We start from the raw sequence: 20400 nt of genomic DNA on the forward strand, positions 1-20400 counted from the left end.
TTAGCCCAAAAATGAATCTCTTAAGCCATACACCATGTGATGTACCTTAAAGCAAGAGATAAACTCAACTTCCATGGTAGAAGTAGTAGTCAAAGCCTGCTTAACACTCCTCCACGAAATAGCTCTACTAGCCATCATGAAAATGTACCCAGATGTTGATTTTCGAGAATCAACACAACCACCAAAGTTTGAGTATGAATAACCAATCACATCTAGATTGTCTGTCATAAGTATGTAATCTTTGGTCCCTTGAAGGTACCTCATCACTTTCTTTGCAGCTCTCCAGTGGTCAATACTTGGATTACTCTGATATCTTCCTAGCATTCCAACTACAAAAGCAATGTTAGGCCTTGTGCATACTTGAGCATAGACGAGGCTTCCAACAAATGAAGCATACATAATGTTTTTTATCTGCTCCCTCTCAAAGTCATTCTTTGGGCATTGGTTCAAATTAAACCTATCACCATTCACAATAGGAGAGACACTTGGTGAACAATCTTTCATCCAAAATCTCTTTAAAATTTTGTTAATATAGGTTTCTTGTGATAGACCTAAAATACCTCGAGGTCTATCTATATGAATCTTAATGCCAATGACATAAGATGCATCACCCATATCCTTCATGTCAAAATTCTTAGAGAGAAATTGTTTCACTTCATGTAGCAAACCTTGATCATTGACTGCATGTAAAATATCAACTACATATAAAACAAGAAAACATATTATACTCCCACTTGCATGCATTGAACCATGGGGTTTTCATCAAAACCAAATGAAGAAATTATCCCATGAAAAACCTTCAGGTTGTTTCATATAAACCTCCTCCTCTAAATCACCATTAAGAAAGGTTGTTTTCACATCAATTTTTTGCAACTCAAGGTCAAAATGAGCAACTAATGTCAAGATAATACGAAGAGAATATTTCTTAGATACAGGAGAAAAAGTCTTTGTGTAATCTATTCCTTCTTTTTGAGTAAATCTCTTAGCAACAAGTCTTGTCTTGTATCTATCAATGTTGCCTAATGAATCCCTTTTGGTCTTAAAGACCTATTTACAACCAATGGCCTTTGCCCCATTAGGCAACTCTACAAGGTTCCAAACTCTGTTACTCTGCATGGAGTTCATTTCATCCTTCATGGCATCATACCATAAATTTGAATTTTTACAACTCATGGCTTGATCAAAAGTTTCAAGATCATTTTCAGCTCCAATATTATAGTTAGATTCTTGCAAATATACAATATAATCACCAAGAATAACTGATTTTCTTACTTTAGTAGACCTCCTTAATGTTGCATCAATATATTCTTGTGAATCATGTTGTTCAACTGGTTGTTCATCATTTTCAGGAATTTGATGATCAACTTGATCTACTAGATTATCAACAATAGGTTGTGGAATGCTAGTCATTTGTTGTTCATCATCCCTTTGAACTAGAGGGGTATGAATTACAACCAATCTTTCACTTGATGTGGAAGATTGAGACTTTATATGATCAATTTCAGAATCTAAGTCTCCCAATTAATCACTCTCATTGATCAAGTCATTTTCAAGAAACTTGACATTTATTGATTCCACAATCCTAGTAATATGATATGGACAATAAAACCTATAACCTTTAGACCTTTCAGCTTATCCAATGAAATACCCACTAATAGTACTTTGCAAATAACTCCACAAGCAACCTTGCAAAATCATACTTATATGAATAATAGCACCAAAATCTACCCATCATCTTATATTTAGATATGAAAACTAAATTAACTTTAAAAAAAACACAAAATAAAAAGTTTACCCTTCTTCGCACACCAAATATTGTACTTGGGACAATTTTACTTCATATGTTCCACCTTCTTACAAAAGTATTAGGTAAAATCCTAATCTTATTCTTTTGTTTCTTTCCTAATTGAGAACAAGTTTATGCAATATATATCCTCAACTCTCTTCCTTTTCATATTCTAAGAATGACTTGGTTTGATCCAAGATCATGATAAAGAACAACCTAATTTGATCTAGCATCATGATTTTATGTCCTATTACATTTATTCGTAGTTTAAAAAATACCAATTCGTCCAATTCCATGTAATTGAAAAACAAAACTCAATTGACTCCTTAAAAAAAAGTAGGTTTAGGATTCCAAAAAAATAGTAATAAAAATAAGAGTGATAGCAACAACTACTAATGAGAGAACAATAACAATTAATCTTTATGGTAAAATTAAAGACCCAAACATAATACCTAGGGTATCATTAATCCTCAATCTTTGGATTGAAAAGACTAAAATGCAAGTGATACTCTCAATGCAATGATCAAACATTAGTGATAAGTTCTATCAAACAATAGTTGTCTTTGGGTATTCCATTGTTCATATGAAAAATTAATCTAATGATAACTCTTGTCAAATAATTATTATCTTTGGATACTATATTATTCACATGAAAAATTCAATCATTATAATCACTACACATCTATCATCACAAACATGTAATTATTAGTCCAAATTATATTTTCTTTTGGATCGAATACAATTCACATGAATAATTTTACAACCATTTATATAATTTCAATCAAATTAACACGTACAGTAGAAATTACTTTATCAACATGTTTCAACTAATTCAACAAAAAATACCAAACATTAATTAAGATGGAAGATATTAAATTTTTACAAATTTCACACATTAATACAAACCCAAAAAACTTTATGTCTACATCATTCCTTAACAACCACGTAACCGTTCAGCATGCCTTAGTTAATTCAATTTTCAATTTTACACGAGTTTATATATAATCATAATTCGTTAATTCCAAATTGTCATAATAAAACCACATATCAATTATATATAATCAACCCACCTTATTGAATGCAATATTTAAAATATATGTCGAACTGAATATATCATGATATCTAAAATCCAAAGTCTTTATGGAAAGAATCCAAAAGCAATGTGATATTATCCATATCAATTTCAAATGGCTATAAACCATCAGACATTCACCAATCATCAATATATAGATTTCATAGAAACTTTTCTCATTCGTAAACTCCTGGGCCAATATTAGTCCCTTATAACTCTGTATCCAACTGTGAAAAACTTTCGAGAACAAAACCGTATACTAGCGCGGGATTAATTCAAGAAAACAAAAATTATATCCAGATATCAAATAATTAAGAAAAATGTGAATCTAATAATCAAATAATGAAAATCTGTTCTGATACCACAGAATTTAATATTTAATCTTTAATTCTTATTCTTTATTTTTTATTGTTTACGCTAAAGCAAATCCCATATATATAATATGCGTACGTGAAATCGTTCATTTGTGTTTAGTTTAGTCTAGTAATCCCCTTGGGATCCGTCGCCAATGATCCATGCCCATGATGATTTTGCTTATTGAGAAATGAGAATGCATAAGTTAATTAATTCGGGAGAGCAAATCCTCTACAGTAGAATGGTGCAGTATTTGGTAAAATAACAAAAATATTAGTCAATATAAGACTTGTGCAATAGAACTATAACTAACCACAGTATATCTATTTTAATTTTATATATATCCACATTTATTCCATCTCATTTTTCTTACATAACATTATTATTGGTCAGTGACCTTTTGACATTAATATACACCTGATTTGTCACCTGATAGTGTTGACGCGTTGGCCAAAGTGGTTCACAAAATAGTTTTTCCTTTATTATTTGGGATCATTGCCTTCCTGTTATAAGGCGTGTACTGATTTCGGATTCGGATGCCATAACTAGTCTTTTCGTGTTGTTCTATTTCTAAAGCATAGAAAAATACACTAATTTTATTTTTATGAAATTTACACATCACTTACAAATTTTATTCTTTTATTATTTATATGTACGTACATTGAACGATCTTTTTCAATATTATTTTCAAATAGAGTATATTATTTATTATCTGTGCTAAATAAGAACTCGAGATGAATAGCACCTCAACGATGAGATTCTTTCTTGTTTTTTTTCGGTTTCCAAAAGGTAAACTGGAAAAGAGAAAAAAATAAAAATAAACGAAATGAAATAATTATGAGTTAATAGTGTATCATTCTATTATTTGGGATGAATTACAATTTTATAATTATTTTTGTGATGATGAAATATTTTTTAAGATGACCCATGAACATAGATAAGAGGTATCAAATCATGTTAAATTTTTATGTTTGTTATTATTTTTTTATGGTGTAATATTTATTGTATTATCACGATTATTTTTTAGTGTGAATAATTTTATTTGTTGAAGTGTTAATTTTTCTACAATTGTAAAGACAAGGCAGCATATAGACTTATAAAAGAACAAACAAACAGCACTATGCATTTGACAAGGAACGTAAGAAGATTTGGAGATTATTAAATATTAAAACCCAATTAAATAAACAAATGGGTTTCTTATGAAACCTGGGTCGGACTCTTAGGTGTTCAAGAAAATTAGTATTACAGGGGAAGAAAATGATGATGACTGAGTCATGTGGAGATGGAGCTTATCCTAATCGATCCAATCACAACAAATTTCGATGACCTCAGCCAAGAATTTGAAAAGAGAAAAATTAAAAAAGGAGAAAAAGATGGGTTGCTATAGTGGGGGATAAAGTGGAGACAACTAACATATTGTACAGGTTATGGTACCAAATAAATATAGGCCTATTAGGTCATGATTGATGTGTATGTAAAGCTAAAAGAAGACCTTCAAATATGTATGTATGATGGAAATTTCAGTGAAATGGTATGGGATTGTGACAAGTGGCCTGAGGAATTTTCTTTTAACTAATTTGTTTATTCACTCTTTCATTGTTTGTTTTAAAAAATATATTTAAATTTTCGTTTTAACATATTACAATTGGTGGTGTTAAGAGTCAATTCATGCGTGTGATCACCTTTACCAAATAATCAAAAGAAAATTATTCACATTTATCGAATTATATACCCTAAAAATATTATATGTTAAATTTGATACTTCGATTTTACTGTTACGATGTCAAATTTTACATTTAGTTAACTATGAGACATTAGTTGATTTTAATTTGATTTTTTTAAATAAGATTTTGAATTTGAGAATTATAAATAAAAAATATCAATAAAACTAATAATATTCTGTACCAATATCACAGCGACAAAAACATATTACAATTAATTTTTTAAATTTAGTTTATTTATTTATTTTATAATGATGGTAATGAGTATTGAATCTAAATTCTCGTCCATTCAACTCAATTCCTCTGGTCTTGAAGATTTAAGTTAGCATTTTTATTAGGATCTTATTTTCTAATATTGTATGTTATTATCTTGCATTTTAAAACTTTCGTATGCCACCTCTTTTGTTACAATAATGTGTTTTAATTATAAATAAAATTTAGGTAACATTTATTTCAAATAATCTTATTGGATTTTCAGAAATATATTTTTCATGTTTGTTAGAAGGTAATAATTTTTTTTTCTCAAGCATGTTTTATTTACAGGAAAATGAGATTCTCATGCTCATTTTATGTTATATTGATTTAATTTCAATGAAAGAGGATGAGAATGTGAATTCTTGTGTGGTGGAAATATGATTTATTGTGTACAAAATACTATTATATCCTTGCTGCTAATATGCATTATCCACTATTTCTCTACTTTCCTATCATTCCCGACATATTTTCATTGTGTAAATACATCTTTCTCTATGATTCTTCTCCATTTGTTTCCTATCCTTTAGGTGAAAATTAAAGCATCTTCAATTGTGTTTAAAGTTTGAATTTAATTTCACATACGTATGTTTGAATGATATGCATGACGTTGGCCTCATGTAGGATCAATCATGCTGCTTGGTTGTTGATATAAAATATAATAATTTTCTTAATTCTAAAAGGATATTTTAGTAATATAACATATTTCTAGGAAAAATTCATGTGAACCAAACATATATTTTAAATATTCAGTGAATTATAAAAATGATTCTCAACAAATACATTTTTCTTGAAATATCTAAGAATGTAATTCTCATCTAATATTCCTCAAAATAACATTTCTGAGAAGCTAACAAGATTTTATGAAACAAACGTTCTTTAGGATTAAATATATTTTTAGTCTAAGTAAAATGAGCAAATTTCGATTATAGTCCTTGTAAAAAAAATCCTTTCATCTTCATCCCTAAAAACATATGAAAATCATTGTTTTAGTTTGTATTGTCATCTAACGCTCTTAACTGTTTATATATTTAATAGAAATTGAGTATCTTAGACAACACCTGTCAAGGGGCATTTGTTTCCCGTATCATGTTACATTTCTTGGAATATTATAACTAAGAATGCTATTTGTAAGTATATTTTAGTGGTTCATTACATTTTAATATTTTCTAAAATTGAAAACAGTTTAAATAAAAATAAGTAAAAATAACAGTTACAAATGTGATAGAAAATAAATACCTACATTTTCCTAAGGATATCCTTTTCCCACCATATTTCCAAATATAAAAGAGAATTCGACATGATGTGAAATAAATGCCCTCTAGACTCGAGTTGCTATTATAATATGATAGCCTGTGACATGTTTTTTTTTCTTCCTTCTAGACTACCTTAAAATTAACATTATTAAAAAGTAGTAATTTCAGATTTTGGAAAGAGATAATTTTTTACATGAATCAAAATCCATATTTTGTCACTTTATAAAGTCTAGAACAATTATATCATATTTTAGAAAAATAAAAATAAAAAGATCTAATTTAACATTTACTTATTATACAATAATTAAAAGCATATATATATATATATATATATATATATATATATATATATATATATATATATATATATATATATATATATATAACCCTAAAATTTACCATTTCATGAAAAATTGCAAATTCTCAATTATCATAAGAAAATCCAGTGATTACATAAATAAATATTCACGTTAATCACAAAAGTTGTTTATTATGTATAAGTCATGTGTCACTCTTCATCAATCATATTAAATTCATTATTGAAGTAGACATACGTGTACGTACGGATAAATACCATTTTTTTACTTGACAAAAATTAGTTCGAATGAATATATTTTTCATCACCTACTTAACTTACTAATATAATAATAACAATTAAATTATTACAATAATTTGATATTCTGTTTTTTTTTTTACAGTAACTTATTATTCTGCTTTTATATAAATAACAAAATAATATTCACATGCACAATATGCCGTAGAACTACTTGCATGAGAACTTAATTTTAACTTATTGCAAATGATACTTAATTCTATGGAGAGGGCACGAACATTTCAAAAAGAGTAAGAAAAAACAGGGGTAAATGTTTTGATAAACATATAGTAACTAAACAATATATGTAACTAAGAAATTAAGCTTTTTTTTAGAGGAATAAACAAATTAAGCTAATGGCAATAATCTACAGATATTACGTATTAGTTTATTACTGACATTGATAGAAGCTTAACCTGTAATCATGCTATCTAAGGCCTTGTTCGGGATAATGGCAAGTTTGTAGTTTTCAGTTTTTAAATATAAGTTTCTCGCCCTATTCTTGTCATTATTCCCGCTGTCACCATCACACCGCTATTGCCGTCTCCACCGCCACTATTCCACCACAATCACTACCCCTATTCCACCATTACCACATCCCGTTGTTGCCACCGTCACCATTATCACCACCACTGTCACTATCACTATTTCGTAGTTTATATCATCGTTGTTGCTGTTACTATCACTATTCCACCCCACCAATGTTGTCGTCGTCGTCACCATCATTCTTTCGCCTTCATTGTTATTGTCGTCGTCATTGTCATTATTTCATCCCATTACTATCAATAATTTTAAAAATTGAACCGCTGATTGTCCCGGTCAAGGCATTGGATCAATGGTTGAACCAGTGAGATACTAATTGACTTGCATGACCTTATCTTTATTATATAAAATTAAAATTTTATGTCCAACCTTAATTGATGCGCATGACCCAACGTGTTTCCTCCCGTGGGCATGACCCAGTCTGATCAATGGGTCATCAGTTTAATTGCAAACCCGATCCTGCCTACTAGGTTGCACCAGGTTCAATGGATGGTTGTTGATCTGATAGGCAACTTGACCTCGTCAACCCTCCATGTTGGGCTTGAATCGATTTAATCAGTCGGGTCGATTCGGATTTTAAAACACCTATACATCACTATTTCATTGTTACTACCATCACCATTCCATTACTACTACCATCACCATTACCATTTCACCACCATCATCGTTGTCACTATTCTATTGTCATTGTCATCATTGTTGTCGATATTTCTTTCCACCACCATCAATAATTTTTAAAATTGAACTGATGATTGACTTTGTCAAGGCACTAGGTCAATGGTCAAACCAGTTGGACACTAATTAACTCACATGACCTAGTCTTTATTATATAAAATTAAAACTTTATATCCAACCTTAATTGACCCGCATGATCCAACGTGTTTCCTTCCTTGGACGAGATCCAGTTCGGTCAATGGGTCATTGGTTTAACTACAAACCTGGTCTCACCGTACTAGGTTACACCAGGTTCAATGCATGGTCGATCTGATAGGCAACTTGACCCAGTCAGACCTTCGGGTTGGGCTTGAATCGATTCGATCAGCCAGGTTAATTCGGATTTTAAAACACCTATACATCACCATTCCATTGCTACTACCATCACTATCACCATTACCATTCCACTACCATCTTCGCTGCCACTATTCCACCCCCATATCACCATCGTCACCGCCACGGGCTCCACCACTATTGCCACCACCATCATTGTGGTCACTCTCAACATGTTACATTTGCCACCACCATTATTTCATAGTAGAACGAAATAAGATAAAATGATTGACTTATTTTATTTATCTTCAATTTGTAACATCTTTTTAAAAATTAAATAAAAAAATAAATCAAAACTCAAAATTGAAAACTAAAATTGATTTTACACGTACCCCAACGGGGCTTAACATATTAATAGAGGTTATTCATTTGATTGAAAAATTGTACCCGCACACATACACAATTTTGTTCACATAAAATCTGAAAATTAAAATTACCAAAAAATATCAAATACTTTTGTTGGCTCACCTTCCATGGTGGCCTCCCAATTACCACTTTCGTGTCTTTAGACACATATCGTTTGTTTCATTGTGTGACAAGTGTTCGCAGCAGGAGACAATTCTTCATCTTCTTCGCAACTGCCACCATTCAAGGATAGCGTGGAAAGCTCTTCAATTGGATTCCTAACCAGACTTCTACCTTGTCAACTGTGTTGATTGGTTCGTGACCAACATCAACTCCTCCAGAGGTACTATGTTTGTTGCCACATATTGGATTCTCTAGAAGAGCAGGAACTCCCTCATTTTTCAGAACACTCAATGGACATTATGGAGCACCATCAACAAGGCGCAGATTCTTTGCTCGGACATCTGCAACACGTTTCATCAGTCATCTAAATTGGCTTCTGTTAGACAAGTCACATGTCACCTTCCCCATTTGTGAAGTTGAACGTAGATGGTTCAAGTCTTGGCAACCCAGGTGCATCAGAATTTGGAGGCATTCTCAGGGACCACGAAGGTCAATGGATTTATGCTTTCTCAGGATCTTGAGTCACCACCAGCCTAAAGGCGGAGCTGTTTGTTATTCTCCACGGTCTTAGGAAAGCTTGGAACGATGGGTTCAGATTTGTTCAATGTGAATCGGATTCCCAATTAGCTTTAAATTTGATTCTTCATAATGGCAATGCTTCGCATCCATACAATGCTCTGATATCTCTCATCCGCAACTGCATTAACCAACCTTGGAATGTGACTTTCATGCACACTTTGAGAGAGGGAAATGCATGCGCGGACTGGTTAGCAAAACATGGAGCTACCCATGAAGACAATCTCACCATTTGGCACGCTTGTTCTCCTCAGCTTGACACCCTTGTTTTAGCTGATAGGATAGGAGTGGTTCACTTCAAGACTTAGCTCCTGATCTTTTGCTCTTTATTTGGTTTCTGTTTCTGTCTTTTAATTTCAGATGTATAAAAAAAAAGCCCGCTTGAAGCATATGCATTCTGAGCACAAATATGAGTTGCTAAATTCGCATAACTTTTTTTCTATTGAAGCACATGAAAAGTTCATTATTTATATAAGTAATGTTGCTTAACCAAATTTATTCAATAATAGAAAATATATATTTTAAGCAAGACTCACAGAAATAAGTTAAATACTCATTTTAGTAAATTTAATATTAAAATGAATTTTTGTGCAAAGTTCTTTAATATATATGATTTTGTATAAGACTCATAAACTTAAGATAAGTAACTCATTTGAACAACATGCATTGTAGATGTTCTAAGCTATAAATATTTAAATAGGAGTTTGTTAATATATCATTTTTTCTCTTTTTTGAGAAAGAAATAGAATTAATAACTATGTGTTGACAATGTAAAAAATTTTAAACTATAAATCAATTAAAAATACTAAAAATTAATAAAATTATTATATATTATGAATTATGATTGAATAACAATATAAAATTATATTATATTATCAACAAACATTAAAAAAATATATATGTTAATTGGTGAAAAAGTATATCAATTTAATTTAATTTATAAACTTATTTATTTTTTTTTATAAATAACTTATTAAAAATATTTAAAATTAATTAACATTGTCCAGCTTAATTTAGAATTATTTTAATAAATTAAACTTATATTTTTAAATTATTTTAAGAATAAATAGTACAAATATATTGAGAAATTCAATTTAAATAACATTATATGTTTGATATAGCACGAGTATCCGATTAGACTGATTATTCGATAATACGCTTCATTATGCCTTTAAAAACTTGAAGCATAGAACATGATTCTTCTAAATACTCGAGTACTTGGCCTAGTTGAATGCCCAAGTACTTTCCTTACCTTAACAGCAAAGGTAAACCTTATAGAAGTACTCGGGAACTTGGCCTAGCCAAATACCCAAGTACTTCTCTCACCTCAACACCATAGGTGATCCTTACAGAAGTACTCGAGTACTTGGCCTAGTCGAGTACTTGAACACTTCCCTCGACGTAACACCATAGGTGCTCCCTATAGAAGTGCTTGGGTACTTGACCTAACCGAATATCTAAACATTTCCCTTACCTTAACACCATAGAGGCTCCCTATAGAAGTACTCAGGTACCCGACTAGCTGAATACCTGAGTACTTCCCTCACCTTGACACCATAAGTGATCCTTATAGAAGTACTTAGGTACTCGGCCTAGCCAAATACCTGAACACTTCCCTCACCTGACACCAAAGGTAATCCTTATAGAAGTACTCGGGTACCCAACTTGGCCAAATACTTGAATACTTCCCTCACCTAGATATCAAAGGTAATCCCTCTAGAAGCACTCATGTATTTGACCTGGTCGAATACCTAAATACTTCCCTTACCTTGACATCAAAGGTAACCCCTATAAAAGTACATGGATACTCGATCAAGCTGGATACCTGAGCACTCTTACATTATCATCAAAGATTGTCTTGATAACCACCATTAGAGGTTGTCTTAGCCTTTTAATGATGATTAAAGGAATATTACCTAATTAGGTAATAATGTACAAGCTCCCATGGATCCAAGGCCCATTAAGGCATGTGTAAATAGCTAATGGAATATCGTGGTAATACATTGTTCATTCTCATTTAGTACTTGCATGATTGCTCTTGACCGAGACCTTACTTAAGTGTTAGTGTTCCTTTTGTAAGTACCACACCCCACAGACTATCGAGTACTATATTGTGGAAGAAGTAGATCTTCAAGAAGAAGACATAAGGAAGAGAATTACCTGTTTACCCCTATGCAGGTACATTTTGGTGCCCACTATGGGGCCCAAGAAAACTATCATGTACCCCAAGAAGAGCATGGTTGCTACCAAGTCAATGGTGGAAGCCATTTGAGTACTCCGCGAAGAGATAGTGAACATGTAATGAAAACATGTCGAGGACATAGTGGCGTTGCAGCAAGATAACAACAACTTAAGGGTGCAAAATCAGCTCCCACACCCTTCTCAACTTGAAGTTTGACGATTATTTCAAATAGAAGTATCCAGCATACCGCAAGCCAGCCACATGGGAGGAACTGCTTGTCCATCACACACTAAAAGCATCTCTCTTGCTGCCAGCCTTCGGAATCCCTTCCTGGCTGATATTATAGATACACTGCTACCCCCCACTTGGAAGGGGGTGACGTTGGACAAGTATGATGTCACTACTAATCTAGATGAGCACATCGACAACAATGTTGTGCAAGAAGGGCTCTTCATAATGGATGACATCGTCTTATGCAAGGTGTTCCTGACTCTGCTCAAAGGGCAGGCATTGAGTTGGTTCACTCAGGTCCCACCAAATTCTATAGATTATTTCGAAACTCTCACTATGAAGTTCAAAATTCAATTTGCAACTAGTCAGCTTCATATTTGACGATAGCTTTGGTCAGCGTACGATAAGAAAAGAAGGAAACATTGCAATCATTCACGGAAAGGTTTGGGAAGGTCGCATTAGACATTTGAAACCTTAGCCTTGTCGTGGCCATGCACCATTTGGTCACAACATTATGATCAAGTCCTTTTGTCAATAGTTTATGCAAAAACCCAACAACCAACCTGGATAATCTTCGTTTTCAAGCAACCAAATATATGCAACTAGATGAGCTCACTGAATACAACCAACAGTTAAGAGATGAAGCGTCTAGCCTAAAGAAGAAATCAGAGAGAGATGTTCAAAAAGAAAAAAAGTGTCCTACACGAAGCTCGTGGACCTCGACACAATTACTACACTCCCTTTAATACTAGTAGGGCGAGGATCCTTGAGCAAGCCCTCTCTCTAAGGTTATGGTAATGCCAAAACGTGCTAACACACCACTGAGAGTTGACCCCTCAAAGCACTGTCAATACCACAGAAACCTAGGCCACTCAACTAAAGAATGCACAACACTTAAAGACAAGATCAAAGAACTCATCAATAAGGGTTTCTTTAAAGACTTTGTTTACAAACAACAATCTTCTCAACATAAAAGCTCCAAGTATTGAGACCATGACAAAGGTCATGACACAGACCAAGATAGGACGAGAAGAGAAGATCGACCAAGAAGTCGCTCTAGAGAGAGAAGAAAACACCGATCAACCAAGAAGAGTGATAAACACCATCGCCAAAGGCTTGCAAGTGAAGGATGTACCTCTTCGACAAGGAAGAAGCACTTGGGCAATGTTTGATTCATGAATATGGTGGCAGTTTGAAACAAAGTTGATATGCTAGATATAACATTCATAAGTGCAGATTTTAAAGGTTTAGATCCCAAACAAGATAATCCCATGGTGATTTCCATTGAGTTAGACAATTTTTTAGTATGAAAGACGCTCATAGATCTTGGGAACTTGACCAACATCTTGTTTTGGAATACCTTCAAGCAATTAGACATACCTGAGTCAGCGCTACAACGTTATGATGAATCACTTTTTGGGTTCGCTTGTGAAAGGTAGGAACAATGGGATGCATAGAGTTATGAATAACGTTTGGTACTAGGAAGTACGGGTACAAAGATATCATGATACATTATGTGGTAGTTGATGTTAGTACTTCCTGCAATATATTACATGGTTGGACGTCACTCAATGCCCTTGGGACTATAGTATTTACCCGACATCTTGCAATGAAATTCCCATCAGAGCAGGGGTCGATGATAACCATTCATGCTAACCAAAAGGTCACTCGCGAATGCTACATGGCTAGTCTAAAGCTCATTCCCATCCTTGAATCCCAAGTAGTCAACATGGTAACTATGGCCAACATGGACGATGTAACATCCTAAAGAATGTTACCATTCACCTTCTTATAGTACTAAATTTTGTAAACTTAAAACATAAGAGTATCAAAGTTAATTATGCATAAACTAAAAACTGAAACATGCATAACTTAAATTTTTTTGAAACAAAGCTCTTGGCGCTTATGTGCCTTACAAAACAGAACCAAGGTACATGCAAGATGAACCAAGTTCCCATACATTGGAGTTACAAAACTACCTTAATCTTCCTCTAAGAAAATAGCTCCAAGCTCCAAGCTTCTCCCATGAGGTATCCATCTACTAACCTGAAAACTAAAAGGGACTAGAGATAATGTCTCATTGAGTGCTCAAAGGACTCTATGTTGACTCTCCATTCTAGAGATCCTTTTCTCAACTCTCATGACTTCTCTTTTTCTTTTCTTAAGCACTCAATCTCACAACTATTATCCCATCAATCATTATGATATCATTCTCATTGGACCATACCTTAAACTTCTCTTGGGCACCTGGAGTTAATCAACCTTGGCTAACTCTAAGGCCAATAGTGTCCTATGGAAAATATGCACAACATCTTTATTTTTCTAACTATCCAATTAGGGCTCACATCACTTCTCTATTAAACATATTTCTTTTCTACAAGTCAATTGCATAGTAACCTGAAGTTAGATCTACCATTCACATAACATTAGCAAATTCTAATCAATGAAAAAAGGAAATAAAGCTAGGTTTTATGTACTTAAAAAAACAAGGCATCTAATAACCAACAATTTATAACCTAACTCATTTCATAAAAAGTTATCTTATACATGCACATCAATATATACCAGTAGACCATAACATCACCATGCAAATTCAAACAACAACTATCAAAAGTTCTCATAATCATACAATCATAAGAATTCATCATAACATCTTACTTAAACAACATCATCAACAACTAACATACTCTTATAAACATAATCACATATATAATAATCGATCCTCACAATTTCTCATTAGACTCAATCACCACAATTGTCACACGCCAACAACCAACTAGGTCACAGGCATCACAATTGACATACACTAGCAGCCAACTAGGCCACCTCAACTCAAACATCAACATTGACTCTACTCCCCAGAGTTTCAACTCAATATGAGTGATCCCTCCTAAGCCTCATCCCCTAACATAGTCGCACCCTTTGACCATTCAAGGAGTCTCTTGGGCTGACCTTATGGAGGACGTGTGGTTTTATAAAAGAAATAAACATTTTTCACCCACTAGTTTATTCTATAGGTACATTCTCATTAGCCACCACAAAAACCTCAAACACTAGGTTGAGAGCCCACCTAGCACCCTCAACTCACGTGGCTACTCATATGTTTGTGGATCCATCGTCTACCAACGAGAAAAGTACATTTCTATGCACTCACCATGTACTAGCGGCAACAACAATACCTTTTTGTACATCAACTGTGCACCCACCGTGTACTAGTGACAACAACAATACCTTTTTGTGTATCAACTGTGCACCCACCGTGTACCAATGACAACAACAATACATTCCTATGCACACACTGTGTACCAACAACAACATCAACCGCAAGAACAACCCATTCCTCATATACAAAAAGTGTCAACTAAACCTCTTGGGAAGTAGTTTCCATCACTTCGACATACCATTCAAAGTCAAAATGTAGGGGCAGTACATGGGAAGACACCCCACTAGTCAAGACCCTCAGTCACTTTAGTGGGATGAAGTCGTAGCATGGAACTCACCCTCCAAAGTATACCATTTTCAGCAACTAAAAATCATCCCAAAGGCTATAGCAACTCTTTCCACACATAGAAAAGGTTCTCATAAAAGATATCAATCATCATCAACATTTTATCAATAGTTCATTTTAATTTCTCAAAACATCACAATCTTCCTAATATTTCATTCGACAAATAACAAATATGCTTCTTCACATACATATAAATACCTTAGCTTAACATAATCATTTTATAATTAAACATGCTACATTTGTATAAATATTTTAAAATCATATAAATCATCAAAAAGAAAAATATTTCAAGTGAATCTCATAATAACCAAATTCTAGCCCAATTAGGACTCCCTTGAAGCTAAATCACCCATTTCGTCACATTTTGGCCCACAATGTCACTCGGCCGAAACACCTCTATCACTTTTCTAGCGAAGCCAAACAAACTCTAGCATGGGTAAAACCCCCCAGAGTTAAAAGTCAATTTTGTCACAGTTTGGTCTAATTGAAACAAACTTTGGTTGGTTGGAACCCTTTAAAGCTGAAAGCTCCATACTGTCACACTTTGACCCAACCAAAACAAACTTTAGCTGGCCAAAACAAAAGGAAGTTGTGAATTTGCAAGTTCCATGACCATCAATGGCTTTCTAATCAAACCCAAGCATATCTAAACACTCCTAAACACTTTTATTATCTTTCTAATTGATTAATCTACTCAATTAACTCCTCCATCAAACTAAATCATGAAAAATTCCCTAACCTCTTAACTTAGGGTTCAAAGGGGAAAATGGGAAAAATAAGCAAGACAAATGGGTAGGAAGGACAAGGGGAAGCACTCACCTCAGGGTATTTATGGAATCAACCTTTAGGCTTTAGAACCTCCAGATCTCATCTCTTCTTCTTCTCTTATTCCTTCTCTCTACCTTTCTCTTTCTTTAATTCTTTCTAACTCTCCCTTCCTTCCTCTACTCAAGGTATGTGTGTGTGTGGCCTTGACTCTATATTTGGATCTTGTTATCCTATTTTCATCAAATCCTAATATTGGGAAATTATCATTAATAATGCTTAAGGGTCTCTTTTAACCATTAAATATAAAAACTATTCTGTAAAAATGTCTTTGTATCATAAAGTACTAATTTCCATAAATTAGGGATGTTACAAATGATGAAGAAACCTTGGACCTAGATCCGTGAATCAAAGAAGATGGGAGGGTGAAGCTAAATGAGGAATCCCAACCCCACCAGTTGGACAAGTGACCTATCTTGGAACTCATTGGAAGGAAAAAGAGAAGTTGCTTATAATTCAAGTTTAGATATAAATGTTGATTTGTTTGCATGGTCAAAGACCGATATTCTTGACATAGATCCCAATTACCATTGTCACTAGCTATCGATATGCCAAGATGTCGAACTAATAACACAAAAGAAGAGAAAAATGGATGGAGAAAGGCGAAAAGCCATTCAAGAAGAGGTTGCAAACTTGCTTGTAGCTATCGAATGATGTGATGGTTAAGAAATCAAATGGTAAATGGATGATATGTATTGATACACCAACATCAATAAAGCATGCCCAAAAGATGCTTACCCTTTACCCACTATAGATCGAATAGAGGACGAGGCGACATGACATTGCTTACTTAGTTTTCTAGGTACGTACTCAGGATTCAATCAAATCCAAATGCATCCTAGAGATGAAGGAAAACAACTTTTATAGTCAAATCCGCCAATTATTGCTTCTAGGTTATACCTTTCGACCTAAAAAATGTAGGAACCACATACTAGTGTTTAATGGACAAGGTTTTCAAATATCAAATTAAAAGAAACATGGAGGTATATGTTGATGATATGGTGGTCAAGTCCAATAAACCTGATTCCTATGCTCAAGATCTTGAAGAACTATTTGCTCAAATCTGAAAACATAGCATGCAACTCAATCCAAAGAAGTGTGTGTTAGGAGTGAGAAGAAGGAATTCTTAGGATTCGTGCTCTCACATAAGGGAATACAAGACAACTTGAACAAGTTCTAGACCATCATTGAAATGAGAGGTTTGAAGAAACTCAAAGAAATCCAAAGACTTATTGGTCGGATAACCTCTTTAACGAGATTCCTTCCTAGAAAAGATGAAAAGGCCAAGCCTATCATGAACCTATTGAAAAGGAAAAAAAGGTTTCGATGGGATCAAGAATGTGAAGAGGACTTTCAAGACTTGAATCTAACACCAGCCAAACCACCACTGCTATCCAAGCTGGACACACAGAGGAAGTTAATCACTTATCTTTCAATTTCTCGTGAGGTCGTAAGTGCAACAACGATTCAAGAACAAGAAGAAGGAAACATCTTATCTACTTTGTTAGTCGAGTATTGCATGATGTTGAAATGTGATATCAATTGATTGAGAAGGTAGCTTTAGCACTAGTTCATGCAACAAGACGTCTTCGATAGTACTTCCAAAGTCACTAGGTGGTATTTAGGATTGATTGCCTAATAGCAAAAGTGTTGAGAAATCCTGAATTGGTTGGAAGAATGATGGCATGGTCAATTAAGTTTTCAGAATTTGACATTCACTATGAACCAAAGGGACCCATAAAAGCTCATCACTTGGCAGATTTCATTGGTGAGTTACATCCAATTGGCCACTTTGAAGACTAGTGGTGGACACTACACGTGGATGGATCCTGCAACTAGAAAGGATGCAGAGTTGAGTTCTTGTTAGAAGGACCAACTCAAATGACCTATGAAAATTCTCTCATATTTGGCTTCAAAGCTTCCAATAATAAGGTTGCATACGAGGGACTCCTAGTCAGATTGAGGTTAGCCAAAAAAGGTAAAGTGTTGGAGTGACTCAAAAGTTGCATCTGGAAAAATTAATGGAGAGTATCAAGTCAATAAGCCTCAACTTTTGATATAGTATCATGATTTCATGAGTTTGAAAGATTATTTTGTAGAAGTACAAGTAAGGCACATTGGTAGAGATTACTGAGGAAGGGCTGACGAGTCGGCTAGTTTAGCAAGTGATCGAAAGCTTGGTCAGTTGAGAACATAGATACATGAAACATTACTGAAACCAAGTACTCACTCAAACCAATTCATGAATGTCTCATCTAAAAAGAAGGAGTGGATGGTCGACATATTCGATTACCTTACTAAAGTAACCTCCCAGAAAATGCCTTGGAAGCCAAAGTCTTAAGAACTAAAGAAGCAAGATATGTCATAATAGTGGAATACCTTTACAGACGAGGGTTCTCAACACCAATACTCAAATGCCTAACTCAAAACTAGGTTAAGTACGTGATGAGGAGGTTGCATGAAGGTATTTGTGGAGTGGACTTAGGAAGTCAAACAATGGCAAATCGGGTGCTCAAGCTTGGACATTACAGGCCAACATTGAGGATATATTTTGTTGAATTTGTAAAATGACACATTCAATGCTAGAAACATGGTAACCTCATTCATCAACCTGCCAATGAGTTGCACATTTTTACAATCCCCTAGCCTTTCGCCATGTGGGCATGGATTTACTCGGGCCTTTTTCGTTTTCCAAAAGGCAATGCAAGTACCTACTAGTGGTGATCGATGACTGCACATAATGGGTGCAAGCTAAACCCTTAACCATAATCTCGGCTCACAATGTGCAAACTTTTTTGTGGAAGAACACAGTCACTAGATTCGAGATTTCCAATACAGTGATAACAAACAATTGATTACAATTTACATACAAGAAGTTGAATGAGTTTATGAAAGGGTTAGGAATCACACATTAGATAACATCAGTCTAGCATCCCCAAACTAATGGACAAGCAAAGGTAGCCAACAAAGTCATCCTAGCTGAATTGAAAAAGAAAATTAGCTTGGCTAAAGGAAAATGTGCCAAAGTGTTATTAGAAGTCCTGTGGGGAATCCAATGCACCCCACAGTCAACCACTAAGGAAACATCATTTCAGTTTGCTTAATGAACTGACACCCTGATCTTGGTAAAGATAGGATAACCTTGATTCTGACAGTTGCGACATGACGAAGTTGGAAACATTGACACCCTAAAGGCCGAACTCGACCTTGTGGAAGAAACTAGAGATCCAATAAGGATAACAATCGAAGCATGCAAGTAAAGAATGATCAAAATATTGAACACAAAACTAAAACCAAGGGAGTTCTTGGAAGATGACTTGGTTTGAGGGCATAGGGATATGCAAGGAAGAATTCCTGAGAAGCAAAATTAGCAGCCAACTGGGTTGAACCCTTTTGGATTCGGCAAAACCTCAAAGTGGAGCTTAAAAGTTAGAAGAAATTTCTAGAAAGCCCATACCGTGCACCAGGAACTCCACACATCTTAAGTTTTACTATAGTTAAAATTATGTATTCAATGGTGCACTCTTTTTCCTTACCTGGATTTTTTCCATATAAAAAATGTGTGAGGGCTTTTGTTGAGAATGTTTTGACGAGGCACCTCTTTTCAAGTTAATGAATACAAAAACCAGTTCAATCATATGTTGGTTATTTACTTTCAAGTAGAATCTACAAGGTTTCCCTCCCGAGTACACCTACTCGACCAAGGATTCACCTTTACTCTCTTTACAAGGTATCCTTCCCAAGTACACCTCCTTAGCCACAGATGCACCTTCAATTTCTTTATAAGGTTTCCCTCCTGAGTACACTCACTAGGCCAAGGGCATACCTTCAAATTCTTTCAAAGGTTTCCCTCCTGAGTATTCCTACTCGGCCAAGGATGTACCTTCAACTCGTTTACAAAGCTTCCCTTCCAAACACCATTCAACTAAGGACACACCTATTTATTTGCAATGTTTTTAAACACCCTTGCTCGGTTATGGCCATACT

The 20400-nt window shown here is 34.2% G+C and overlaps 1 protein-coding gene across 1 annotated transcript; it reads right to left on the minus strand.

The window, feature by feature from the left end:
- LOC121174586 (secreted RxLR effector protein 161-like) lies at positions 1-8777 on the minus strand. The gene is made up of 2 exons (XM_041013980.1): positions 8656-8777; positions 1-457 (listed from the first exon to the last, which is right to left on the minus strand). Exons 1-2 carry the CDS (start codon positions 8775-8777, stop codon positions 1-3), a joined length of 579 nt encoding a protein of 192 aa, XP_040869914.1.
- Between the last annotated feature and the right edge of the window lie 11623 nt (positions 8778-20400).

The sequence above is a fragment of the Glycine max genome, chromosome 1 (assembly GCF_000004515.6).
Source record: "Glycine max cultivar Williams 82 chromosome 1, Glycine_max_v4.0, whole genome shotgun sequence".
Taxonomy (NCBI): domain Eukaryota; kingdom Viridiplantae; phylum Streptophyta; class Magnoliopsida; order Fabales; family Fabaceae; genus Glycine; species Glycine max.